General features: G+C 33.8%; 1 protein-coding gene across 1 annotated transcript in view; it reads left to right on the top strand.

The window, feature by feature from the left end:
- Nucleotides 1-8,490, top strand: part of LOC149802047 (alpha-1-inhibitor 3-like) — a 216,046-nt gene extending 207,556 nt beyond the window's left edge. Inside the window, exons 39-40 of the mRNA XM_089956451.1 lie at nt 2,012-2,155; nt 7,985-8,490. Of these exons, the coding sequence (XP_089812577.1) occupies nt 2,012-2,155; nt 7,985-8,136 (296 nt within the window). The 3' untranslated portion in view covers nt 8,137-8,490. The remainder of the gene's footprint in view (nt 1-2,011; nt 2,156-7,984) is intronic.
- Nucleotides 8,491-14,277: the final 5,787 nt, after the last annotated feature.

Here is a 14,277-nt window from a genome sequence, read left to right as displayed (position 1 = left end):
AAAACGCAACTGATGCAATATTTGGGTATGGCTGGATACTATTGGAAATTTTGTTTCCAATTTTTCCATAATTGCTGAAACCCTGACAAAATTATTAAGCAAGAAAACCAAGTTTCATTGGACTAAAAAATGTCAGGAGGCTTTTGATAAGTTAAAGGCCATAATCAAGAGTGGACAAATTCTTACAGCTCCAAATTTCAATCGATCATTTAAATTATATGTTGATGCAAATGATGTTGGGGTTGGAGCAGTATTGATTCAAGAAGATAAAAATGGTGCTGATCATCCAGTGTGCAATTTTTCTAAGAAATTAAATAAGCACCAGAGAAATTATTCTACAATCAAGAAGGAATGTTTGGCTTTGATATTGGCATTACAATATTTTGAAGTTTGCATTAGTTCAGCTCCTTCTCAGATTATTGTGTTTAGTGATCACAACCCCCTTACATTCATTGGCAAGATGAAAAACAAAAATAAAAAATTACTAAGGTGGAGCTTGTTGTTACAGGAATATAATATTTACATCAGGCACATCAAGAGAAAAGATAAATTTAATAGCAAATGCACTTGTATGTGTATAGAAATATATTAATGTATATTTTGTATCATTTATAAGATTTTTTTCTTGTTATTTTTTGTTATATAAACCACATGTATGACTGACATATGGTAAAAAGTAAGCTTTATTATATGAATCTTTCTTTTTCTTTTATGGGGAGAAGTGTTATGTATAATTATTTATTTATTTTTTAAAATTCCATTATATGCTATTGTAATGTATCATTGTTTACTAGATTTGACATTGTCCAGAATTTAAGTTCAGTTCAGTTCTGTTTGACTGGATTGATTTTTTTTATTTTGATTATTTTTGATGTAAACAATTAAAATCAGTGACAGTTTTGGTAAACAACTTTTTAATTTTTTTTATATATCTTTCTCGGAGTGAGAAATATTAAGTTGAGTCAAGGTCATATCTGGACTATGTGATATAAAGAAGGTGTCAGTTGGTAACAAATTTCTTTTTCTTCCAGAAGTATGAACTTTTGACCCCATGTGGGAATCTGTTTTGCATCTTAAGTAGTTGTATAACTGATGTTATGATAAAAATTGTATCAGTCATGCTTTAACACCTGACTCATTAAGTTGTATTATGTTGTGACCAGTTTGGGCTAAATTTTATTTTCTTAAAATTATTTTCTCTGGAAATACAAAGGTGCTCTGACATAATTCTTGGAAAAAGACATTAACTGGAATTTATACAGAATTCAAAACTGGAATAATATTTTCTGTGATTCAACAAGACTGTTGACACATAAGTACAACTCTGACTATTGCACACGTCATTGCCTTCCATCTTGAATTTCATTGGGATTTGAACTGATATTCATTTAGAACATTTCATTGATAGGACTTGTGTTTTGTAATTTTTAATTTGTAAAACTAAGTTCATTTTTCTCATTTTTCACTTTGTATTCTTGGGAAATAAATTATTTGTTAAATTTTACAAAGCATGTTGTCTTCACTCTTTTCTGTTACTTATTTCAACAGCATAGACTCATAACAATCAGTAAATATTGGCAACAAATGGAGATCTTAATTTCTTATAATTTTTTACTAAAAATTCAGGTTAGATTGTTTTCTATTAAGTCATCATAAAACATATAGATAATAAAAAATATAATGCATATTTTATGGGATAACAAACTTGTATTTCAGGATTCTGAGGATATTAATGGACATTTAATAATTGCAAAATCAAATTTTACCAGTAATTTTCTGTAGAAGTGGTACAACATACCTTTGCAGCAATAGGACCACCATTAAAATCATCAAACTGTAATCCCCATTCTAACACACTTTCTAATATTTCATTACAAAATAACCACAAGTGTAATTCTCACATTTATTATATGATTTTACTGCTACACATTGTGGCATTTGACAAATCAAAAAGCACATTGCATTAACAGATATGTGAGATATTAGTTTGAAATACTTTTTCTGTTTGCAGTGTACAAAGCCACTGTGGGACGTTCAGGAAAATACTCCATCAAGATTATGACCAACTTCACAAATGAGGGAAAGATGCCTCTGCAGATATATGTGAATCCAGTCATGAACACTCAATGTCATTGCTCAGTGTTGGGTGATACAGGTATCATGCAAAAACACTTTGATTTTTTTTCAGTGTTATTTGTGAACAAGTTCATGAAAACATTTAATGTTTACAGTACAGTGGCACAAGTATGCCTGCACAGTAGTTATGATTTCAGTTTTTTTTGCGAAGTGGGTCAGTTACACTAATTGTCAATGCCCACTGCTGGGTGATACATTTGTGCCATCAAAGTTACTATTAATTCATATCTGGTTGTGATCTAGATCGGTAACACTAACTATCAATGCCCACAGCAGTGTGATATAGATGTGCCTGCATGGTTACTATGAACTTTAGTTGTGAACTGGGTCAGTAACACTGTCAGTGCCCACTGCAGTGTAATACAGATGTGCCTGCATGGTTACTATGAATTTTAGTTGCAAACTGGGTCAGTAACACTAACTGTCAGTGCTCACTGCTGGGTGATACAAGTGGGCCTGCAGAGTTACTCTGATCTCACCTTTTGTTTTAGAGTAAAAGTTTTGTGGATTTTGAGGCTGCTGCAAACACCATGAATTGAAAAAGGCTGATTAATCCACACATTCACAGTTGGAGGCAAATAAGGGAAAATAATCATGGACCATTAATATATTACATTTTGTGAATTAATCAATATATGCATTTAAGAATTACTTGAGATAAATTATGTATAACAATTGCATGTATTCCATGGATGATGTAATTTTGTGATTCATCTGCATTGGATAATTTTGAATATGGGTTTTACCATCACAGTCTTGGAGGAATTCAGTAATGAGTAAGATTCAAACATGTTCATGGGGTGATTTGCACTGAGCTTGCTAATGCCCTATTTCTGTTGGAGTTTGATTAAACTTGACTGACAAATTTATATCATCAAGGTCTCATATGAGGTTAGTAATGAGTAACAGCCATGCATATTAGTCTGGTGACCTGGGTAATTGAAAAATATTCTCCAGCCCTTTGCAAATGATTTGCAATATGATTTGCTGAACCTTAACTGCAGTTATTTGCTTCACATATTCTGTAGTCTGTGGATTTGGAACTGTATCAGGGTTCTCGATAGATTTCAAAACTGAAGAATCAGTTGACCCTAAACTCCAAAATCTGAAGAGTCAAAATTAAGATCTCATGAGTCAAAATTGAAATCTCAAGAGTCAGTTCTTTTGAACAGTCACGAGCCCATAGCTGTGATTCCTCATTATTGGTGGAAACAAAAGATGTTTAAGATTTCTCATCTCTGCTGAATAATGAGAAATGCTTGTACAGTATTTTACAATCTGAATGTGTTAAACTTTCTCTTTCTAACAATGTGTAAATCTTGTATATGAAACAGAGGACTATTTTCTATTATATTTTCAACTTCTTAACATCTAGTATGATGTGCTCAAATCATATTATATGCAAACATATACCCATACAACTATGAAGATTATATATTATTCAGATATCAAGGTTGTGCATCACAGAATTATATGTTCACTAGTCCCGTTGTTCTTAAATTTTCTAACATCTTTTGGAGATTGACTCTCCTCCTCCTCAGAGCTGACACTATCCTTGTTTTTTGGAGTCTGAGGGTCAGAAAATTCATCACTGGCAAGTCATTTCTGAGACTGAGACAGAAAAGAAAATATACTTCTTTGTGCCATTGTGATTTTCAAGTTCAGATGTATGCACTGAATGTCATGTCCATTAAATTTTTTCTGAATGATCCATTAATTAAAATGCTTGAGGTTTTAAATATTTTGTCATTTGAAGCATATTATTCACCAATAAAACAATCCCATTGCTGAAAACTAGCTTCACAAGAAGCCATATACTCCTGTTTTGTCTAAATGATTATAATTTAAAGTTCAATCAAACAAATGCCGATATTTGATGAGAATTGAATCCTGTTAAGTCACAAATGATTCAGAATTTTAAATGTTCCACCACATGAAGGAAATTAATTTCCAGTAAAATTATTCAGGTTGGTCCGCACCTTGACAAGTGGCTTCATGACCCGCCATATGCTCCAGTTCTGACCAGTTGATTATAATTTGATGTCCAAACATACCAATTCTGATGTGATCAGAAGGCAGTTCATTCGTCTCAAAATTGTTTCCTCTTCCTTTATCATAAACTTCAGATGTAATCTCAAAAGAATTAAACTGAATTCATTTGTACCTCAGCATTAGCTCTGTCCAGTTCATATATATCTTCCATTATTATTGGCTGTCAGGGTGTAATCTGTTCTCGAGCAGATGTTAGTCAGTGCCTCCGACAGTAGATGAATCAAGGGTAATTAAGATTGATGCTCCAGCCCAAATCTACATGCATCAAAAAGATGCTCAAGTCGGAATTTCTGTACATAAAAAATGGGTCATTTTTTAATTTCACGTGTCAAAATCTGAGGGTTCGCATCTATTGAAAACTGTGTACGTTGCAAGTACTTTACAAACTCTGATTGTGTTAAGACAAGAAAGCATCAACTGTATATACTCATAACCCAGTTGCAGGTAATCTGAAAATGTGCTGTAAGAACTTTGCTGCAAAAATTTTGCAAGCAAACAGTTTGGGATAGCTAATGACTCTTCTCAACCACCTCCCCAAATGAGCATTACAGGAGATCATGTCCTCTTACCCAGAGTCTGCATGATAGAATGTATACACGTAAATTGCTGTCATTAGGTTCTGTCCTTAGAAAATATGCCTCCATTTAAATGATATTGTGTAAAGTGATTGATGCACATTAGCCTTTTTTAAATAGGAACTATTATTGCAGTGACTTTGAATCAGTGCATGAAAAGCTTGTTCAGTATAAAATTTTAGGGTTGTAATAAAACAAACAAAAACAGGTTATAACAATCAAACAATATATTCTCTGAATTATAATAACAATTTTCTTTAAATCATATGTCGACTCTTGCCAAATCTATCTTTATGTCTGGTACCTAGTTAAATTTGAAAGTAAATTTTGCCTCGCTTGGCAATTTTCTCTCTGAATCTAATGGCCATTCTCTTCGGTTTTTAATTTGGCTTCAGGATGTGTCCTCCCATGCTGCATTGTGGGGATCTTTGCCAGGCTTTGGGATCGCAATAATCTTTGCTTTGTGCCACAATGTCAGCATGGACTTTTTCCTAACAAAGCAGTGCATAAAGCAGTGAGCCATACCTTTGCCTTTGGGCCAAGATACTTCAGAAATTCAGGCAGTATATCCTGCTGCTTTGCCTGATTTGTTGTTGCAGAGTTCTGATGTAAATGCCACTGGAATATTTTGAACTTTTTCATCTGACTTTGCCACTTGTAGTAAATGGCTAGCAACAACATTTGGTTTGACAACAGGGTGTACTTGAAACTGGTGGTTGCTGAGCGATGCCAAGTCGGCAAATGAAGCTCAACATTATGACAGTGGGCTGTAGTGCTGGTGATGGTTTATTTGGCTGCTGAGAGACCCTCAATGTTAAGTTGTAAAACTCGTAGGGTCAGTACAATGGCTTGAAAGTCAGAGGACACTGGTATATTGAGAGCTGCTCTTGGTAGTGGCACGTAACTGGGATTCATTGCTGAATTCAGTTCGCAAGTTGGATCCTTTGTTTTCCATGCCTTGAGCATAGCTATCTATGGAAATCAGCACTGGCCCACTGTTATTCGACAACCAGGTATTGTGTTCCTGTCTGAGCTCAATTATTCCATACCAAATTACTTGACACTCCTTTACTATGGCTGCCGGTATTCAGCAGCATTCCTTCTCCACATCTCAGTTGCCAAGAAGCAACTACAAAATTGCTGGCTAAATTCTATGCCAGTGAGAAACTTCAACTGTATGTGGACATCACTTAACATCCAGCAGTCTGCTTGTCTTTGAGACATCCAATCTGGTCAGGGCTATTGTCAGATGATATAACAGCCATTGCAGCATGGAGTGATGAGTGGTCTTCAACAGATGTTATAAACCACTCCCTCATAGCTGAGCCATCTGTCTGCCCTCCTTGCTTCAACATTTCATGACATCTGTGGTCCATGCTGAACCATTTCCAGACAGGACAGAGGCATTGTGCAGTCAACCTTGTACGATGGTGCCAGGCCACTGACTCTTCAGTTGAGCTGAAGACCATGCCACACATTGTGAACTGCCCACTGACAAGGTTCCCTGGTGGACTACAGGCTCTGCACCTTGCTGATGATGATGCTGTTAAATGGCTTGGCATGCACTGCACATGACAAATAATTTAATAAATCAGTATAAATATTAAAAAATAAAAAGAAGCTTGAGGGGAAAATAAATTCACTTACATGTTTGTGTGTGTGATTTAGATTTTTTAACATAGCTTTAACAATTTTTCAACGGATCACTGCCATCTCACCTCTGTCTGCGGCGGTTCGAGTCTAAGATTCAGCCAATGTGGGCATGTGAGAAAGCTTGCCAGTAGCTTCTCGTGGGTCCGTGGTTCTTTCCGGGGTGTTCCGGGTTCTTCCTCCACCATTAATACTGGCTGCCATGTATAGCCTATCGTGTGCTGAAAAATGGCGTTAAACCCCACAACAACAACAACAACAATTTTTCAGTCATATTGCAATGATGTCTTTATTGTGGCAGTTTATTGTGATGTCTGGGGAATCATGTGGCAGATATCTGGCATCATGCCCCACCCAGTCACATTTTTCTGATACCAGGCTAACCAATCCTAACACTAACCTCTTAATGCTGAGTGCCAAGTAAGGCATCTGCTAGTACCATTTTTATATCTTTGGTATGACTTGACCAGAGTTCGAACCAGCAACATCCCACATCCGAGGCAGATGCTTTAACACTTAGGCCACCAGAGCAATTTCACCTACATGTAAAATATTTAGCGAGTGTAATTTTGAAGTCTGACTGAAGTAAGCATGATACACATTAAAAGAGTAAAAATATGTTTATAATCTGTAATATTTCACTTTATGGAGATAAAGTTACATTATCTTGACAAATTAGTCCCTTGTCTGTGGTTTAATGGTCAATGGGCTCAGCTATGGAATCACATTAGGATTGTACAATAACAATCGACCCATTTCATAAGGATTCCGATTTTCATTAATGGCAATGTGTATCATGTACTAAGAGATGCAATTTTACATGCAAATCTTTCAACTAGTTAATTGTTTCTTCCTGAAATCCAGCATTTCTTTTCCTTAGTTTTTCTCTCAACTGAGGAATCGTTATTAAACCAATTTTGATTGCATGATCAATACCTAAACATACTTTGGAATGTGTGTGTATCAGCTGCTGGCCTGGTAGCAGTGGCACCACCTATAAACATTCAAGGGCAGATAATTAGTCTACATTGAGCAAAGTTTGATGATTGGGGCTGTTTGCAGTGCACCCATCATTAATAGCTCTAGTTGTTTGTCATATTCTGACTTGCCAAAATTTTCAGCTGAATGCTAATGGCTACTATAAAATACACAACACATACCATATATATTCACTTATAAGTTGAGTCAAACTGCATACAACAATGAACCTGATTTGCTGTAGCATACTGCACCTCCAGATCAGGGTTGATGTTGTTTATTCTACTAATTACTCCTAACAAACTGCACAGACCGAGATCTGCAGACACATGCAATAGCAGATATAGATCTGTGCAGCTTTCAGATGGACTTGTCTTTATAAGCAGGTATTTATGGTCATTATCTGGATTTAAAAATGTAGATTTGCTAATGAGAATAGAAATTAATTATGGTATTAACAGCATGTTGAGGATGATGGTGGTCATTACAATGTCAAGGAGGATTATCACAGGAAGGGTATAATAATGGCAATGATTATGATGTTGTTCTGGCAGAAATATATTAATTTCAATCATGATGATTGTGTTTTTCAGAGAATAAGGCATTTATCCTGACATCCCCATCCTCACTGGATACTGAATCAAAGGAATTAACCTTGGATGCTCGGAGTACTCTAGTTCATTGGTCAAATTCATTGGAGAAATCAGTCTATCAAATGCTGACCAAACAGATCAATGATTATTAAATATTCTTGTCTTAAATATCAGGATTTAACACAGCTAAAGCAAATTGTCATTTATATCTAATCTTGACTTCAGTATTTGCTTAACCTGTGTTTAGTGCAACCTACCATGTTGATACAAACTTCTCAGCAGCCACCTGTCTTTTTAAGTTTTCTCCAATTTATGTTGTATAGTTCCATCCCATAACAGCTACAACATTTGTCCTTTTGGTGGTCAGCTAAAATAAATGGACCAAATATATTCCTGGAAATTATGTAATTCTGTCAATAAAAGATATATCTTACTAAATAAGTAATATTTTGTTCAACTGTATGTTTGTATACAAATTTTTTAAAATATATTTCATACCTACTTTCCTTTTGGCTTGTTCTTAATAGTGTTGTATTGTGTTTCTTATTGTGCTTATTTGATGCTTTTACAAAATATTGCCCAGATCTGGTTGATCTGCAAAGTAGGTTCCAGAAAGGAATAATATTGTAAAACACATCGAATATACTCCCCATTCTTAATTTCTCATCATGCTAGATTCACATTAATACTGTGAAGTACTTTCAGAAAGGAATGATATTGTAAGACACATCAAATATACTCTCCATTCTTAATTTTTCATTATGCTAAATTCACAGGAATCAAATATACTACATGTTCCTAATTTAGCATCATGCCTAAATTCACAGTAATCAAGTATACTCATTCCTAACTTTGCATCATTCCTAAATTCACAGTAATGAAAATATTCCCTATTCCAAATTTTGCATAAATCTACAGTAATCAGATATATTCACCATACCTAATTTTGCTTCATTCCTAAATTCCAGTAATTAAAATATTCCCTATTCCTAATTTTGCCTAAAATCACAATAATCAAATATACTCCGCATTCTTAATTTTGTATCATGCCTAATTTCACAGTAATTCACATAATTAAAGAAGGTGTTTGTTTAATAGGTGCATTACGTAATTAAAGAAGTGTGCTTTTTAACAGGTGCAATACATAATTAAAGAACTGGTGTTTGTTTAATGGGTCCATTATGTAATGAAAGCAGTGTTTTGTTTGAATGGTCCAATACATAATTAAAGTATTTGTTTAATGGGTCCAATACGTAATTAAAGAAGTAGTGTTTGTTTAATGGTTCAATATGTATTAAAAAAATGTAACGGTCCAATACATAATTAAAGAAGTAATGTTTGTTTAATGGGTCAAGTACAGAATTAGTGTTTATTTAATGGGTACAATATGTAATTAAAGAAATGGTGTATGTTTGATGGGTTCCATACATTATTAAGTTGTGTTTGTCTAATAGGTCTGATACATCATTAAAGTGGTGTTTGTTTAATAGGTTCAATACATAATTAAAGAAGTGGTGTTTGTTTAATGGGTCCAGTATTAAAGCAGCCTATTCTCAGTATTTTAAGGATTTAAGATGATTATGATATTGATTTGTATAAAAAGTGCAAACCATAACAATTAAACAGGATTGATGGATCTATCAACATGTATAATCTGTATGTCTTAAAAATGATCAACATGTATAATCTGTATTGTCTTAAAAATGACGTATATATGTCTCATTTGTTTAAATGCAGATGATCATGTTGATATTTTTACAACACTTTTGTGTAGACCATAACATGTAGATAATATAAAAATATAATTAAAATCTTCATAATGTTCTCTACTTAACAACATCCACCAAAGTACATCAGGAATCAACAAAGATGGAGAGTGATCACATTGTATGGTGAAGATACATGATAAGGTGACAACAGACATATTCTCACACATTTACTTGCTACAAGTGCAAGAAATAATAACAGGGTTCCCACACCACCAGGAACTCAGTAAAAATTCTTACGAAATGATATTTTTTCCTGAACGTTAAGAGTCCTTGAATTTTGCAAAGACTAATGAAAGTTGGTGAAAAAGTTGTGAATTTTCTGGCACCATTTGATAACAAAAATAATTACTTAACTGACTTGTATCTGAATTAATCAAGAGTTAAATTTACTGAGTTATAACCAGAATATTCGAAGGTTGCAGTATAAATCATTTGGGTGCTGCAGTAAATCCAAACACTCAGTCGATTATTTTTGTCTAGTAGACTGGTTAGTCTATATACAGCTCCATATCCTTTCTTATTCATACTGTACAAAGACCAGCCTAGTCTCACCACTAGCAAACATGTCTGTGACATGTAATCTTGGAGAGTTTTATAGATAAATTATGCGGCTTATCATCACCATTTTGTTTTGACATCCTTAGTTAAAATGTGATAAACCTTATTATTTGGTAGTTAGTAAAGGGAACAGGGTTTTAAACATTAAACAATGGTTTGGATGTATCACATGATTATCGTGTTTAAATTTGCTTTGCTTGATGAATCTGGCTACAACCAAGTTTCTGTGACAGCAACTGGTTTCTGGGCAATGTTTTTAGAATAAATAATGTGCTGGCAGATCTGACTCTTATTTGAATTTTATTAGGAGTAATCAGTAGCACAAACAACATAGACCCTGACCTACTGGCATATTATGTAATGGCTAATCAGGATGTTATGTTGTTTGTAGTTGGACTCAACTTACAAGCATGCATAGACAGTATTCAGTGATGTTCTTATGCTCTGGTCACTTCATCAGATTATGCTGTTACATAATGGACAAGACATGTTTTGCAGGTATTTCTTATATAGATGTGCCCTTTTAATTTTTACATTTTCAATTGAGCTTTGAAATGTTCATTTAAATATCGACTGTAGATGTGTTCACAACAGAATAATGGTATCTGATAAGTTGTTTAAGTCTAGTCATATACATATATGTTTGCTATACATGACTCGTCATGAAGAGCCATCTTGGAAATCTTTCTTCATTTGACCATAAAGCACTCTGCCATACTGACATAGAATTTTCACCAAGCAACTTACACTGTTAAGTTGGTCCCACATGAAAATGGTGCTGATATTACATCAAAATATGGTTGGATCAATGCCATCTTTTTATTGCTCAAGAATATCAGATATGGTTTTGAACACTCAATGGTTAAAAAGAACAGGCTTGCATTGGATTTCTTCAAATTCTATTCAGTCAGTTGTAAACAAGTCCTTCCATGGTACTAGTTTCGTTTATGCCTTCCATGTTGTCAGTATTATTTTTTAAAATTTGTTTCTCATTCCAGGAAACCTGTGATTTTATTATTCTAGTATTGTCTAACTCACACTGTAATGCAACTTTCCAGCTTGGGCCAATATCTATGCATTTTCTCATTTTTCCACAGGTTGTGTTTTATTTCTGGTTATATAGATTTTATTGTTGATTCAACTGATGTTATAACACTGACATGGCTTTTATTTCTCTTACATCATACATAGAGAAACCTATAGTCTTGCTAGCTTGATCAGTTAGTGTCAGCTTCTGTTACTTCATTTTTTAATTATTCTTAGGAACTCTTTTCTCAGATAGTATTGTGTAGTCTGTCCAACATTTTGCTTTTATGTATATTTATATTATATTTCTTCAAAGTATGTTTTATCTATCCTTAGATTCTAATCTTAATATAAGAAAACAATTTTTTTTTTATCTCCTCCATATACAGGGTGAACAAATGCATTTTATGAAGTTTTTTTCAGCTTGCTTCCCTTTTCCTTTTATCTGCAGATCAAGCATTGATTGTTCTTTAAATTTAATTTTTCTTGGCATTGTTACTCTTTGTTGCTGTATATACTTGCTTACAATTAGAGTCCAACTGCATACAAATTAAACCTTTATCTGTAATCACAGAATATGCCACAGATCAGGTTCTCTTGTTTGTTCTGCTGATTACTCCTAATAAACTGCACAGACTCAGAAATGCTGCTGCATTACATTATAGAAAATCTAGGTCTGTGCAGATTGCAGTTGGACCGAACTTAAAAGCAAGTGTAGACAGTATTTGTACTTTTGTTTACTAATCTAAACAGTTAGTACTGTTAAATTCTAAAATCATTTTTGATAAATAATCTATTTTTAAACCAGTTATAATTTTATTTTAAATTTTGTTAATATTTCCACTTGAAGATTTTGTCGAGGAGTTTCAAACACATCATCTTACAAATTACTACTTGTAAAATAATCTTTAATGGTCCTAACTGTAATGATTTACAAATTGTTAATTGTAAAATGTTCTTTAATGGTCCCAGCTGTAATTTGTTTCTTGTAATCATTGTGTTCAGTGCCATTTCTAGGCACTTCAGAATCCTCCACACTACCTTTAACCAGTTTCAAATGTTTTTTTTAAAAAATCTTAAATATCTTGGAAAAGAATTTGGTTTTACAGAACATAATAAAAGCAGCAGCTTTATTTTATTTTGTACACAAATAAAATTTTTAAAATGTTTGTGATATATTCTATAAACTTTAAGGACTTAAACATTAATTCAGATATTTCAAACTTCATTAGATGGCTTAAAAAGCAAATTTAATTAAAGTTTTTTATAGCTATTCTAATAGTTTACATTATTTTATAAACATTTGGTTTTTAAGAAACATTTTAATAAACTCTGTTGATAATAATACTATTATTTATTTACATTGGGTCTCACCAAACTAGATACAAGCAAATCTCACATAAGGTCTCACCAAACTAAGTACAAGCAAATCTCACACAATTTCACGAAACTGAATACATACAAATCTCACATAAGGTCTCACCAAACTAAGTACAAACAAATCTCAAGTGAGGCCCTTATGATGCTTAAGTGTAAACTATATAGAAATAAAATTTTAGCTCCCCGTGCCTACAGTCTGATTATATTTTTGTATGCATGAACCCGTATGGTGCTGTGTAAAGTATTCCACTCTATATATAAATCAAAACAATTAGCCAGGGCTGTACAAATTTTAGAAATGTCTGCTTGCAAATGAATTTACACTTAAGTGATTAGAATTTGTTCAAATCATATTTACCCTTGGGTGATTATGGTTTGTCCAAAGCATATTTATCCTTGGGTGATTAGGGTTTGTCCAAATCATATTTACCCTTGGGTGATTAGGGTTTGTCCAAAGCATATTTACCCTTGGGTGATTAGGGTTTGTCCAAAGCATATTTACCCTTGGGTGATTAGGGTTTGTCCAAAGCATGACAACATAATATCACAACAAAAGTTTTTAAACAAAACGTAAATTAAATTAAATATGGTATGTTTGGAAATTGGACTATGTTTCCTTTTTACAAGTAATTTTTTTTTTGTTTTCTTTTGATCATGTGTGCATTATAAAAATGAAAGTTATAAAAATGATACATGTAAAAGCAACATGCAGAAAGATATGTCTATGGGAAGAAAAAGGAAGAGTCAGAATGCATATATAGGAAAAGCAGATCAGACATATGTGTGTAGTTGTAGTTGTTGTTTGGGGTTTAATGCATTATATGACAGCCAGTATGATTGGTGGAGGAAGAACTCTGGGATGGATATTAAATTAGTTTGGAGAGAAAAAATTGAGAGAGATGTTGAGGTAAATGACTTTAAATTGAATAATTAAACAGCCAAGAACAGCACCGTGTTAGATGAATTTTAACCAGGCTTTATTATATCAGCTAATTTTTCTTCATTTTATATTTCTGAAATTACTCTATGACCTAGACACTTGACATGTAATTTATCCAAGGTGATGGTATATACTGCCAGATCCTAAAACTTAAGCTATTCACTAACCACATCAAATGTAGACAATTCACCAGTGACCTTTGACCTCATTTACCACTGATCTCAAGAAAATCACCCTCATTCCCCTTGCACTTTAGAGGAAATTATAGTGACAATCCACTTACGCAAACAGGTCTTGGGGCCCAGAGTGGCCGGGTGGTCTAAAGCTCTCACCATTATGGATCACTGCCATCTCACCTCTATCTGCGTGGGTTCGAGTCGCGGGTTCGGCCTATGTGGGTATGTGAGAAAGCTTGCCAGTAGTTTCTCATGGGTTGGTGGTTCTTGCCAGGGTTTTTCCGTGTTCTTCCTCCACCATTAGTACTGGCAGCCATGAATAGCCTATGTTGTGCTGAAAAATGGCGTTAAACCCCACAACAAGAACAACAAACAGATCTTGCTGATTCTAAGAAAAACTTTAACCAAGAGTTGGCACAAGACAGACCATTGTGACCATTATGC

The sequence above is a fragment of the Sinohyriopsis cumingii genome, chromosome 4, assembly GCF_028554795.1.
Source record: "Sinohyriopsis cumingii isolate HCF-2022 chromosome 4, ASM2855479v2, whole genome shotgun sequence".
NCBI classification, from domain to species: domain Eukaryota; kingdom Metazoa; phylum Mollusca; class Bivalvia; order Unionida; family Unionidae; genus Sinohyriopsis; species Sinohyriopsis cumingii.
This window is presented reverse-complemented; position numbering and strand designations above follow the sequence as displayed.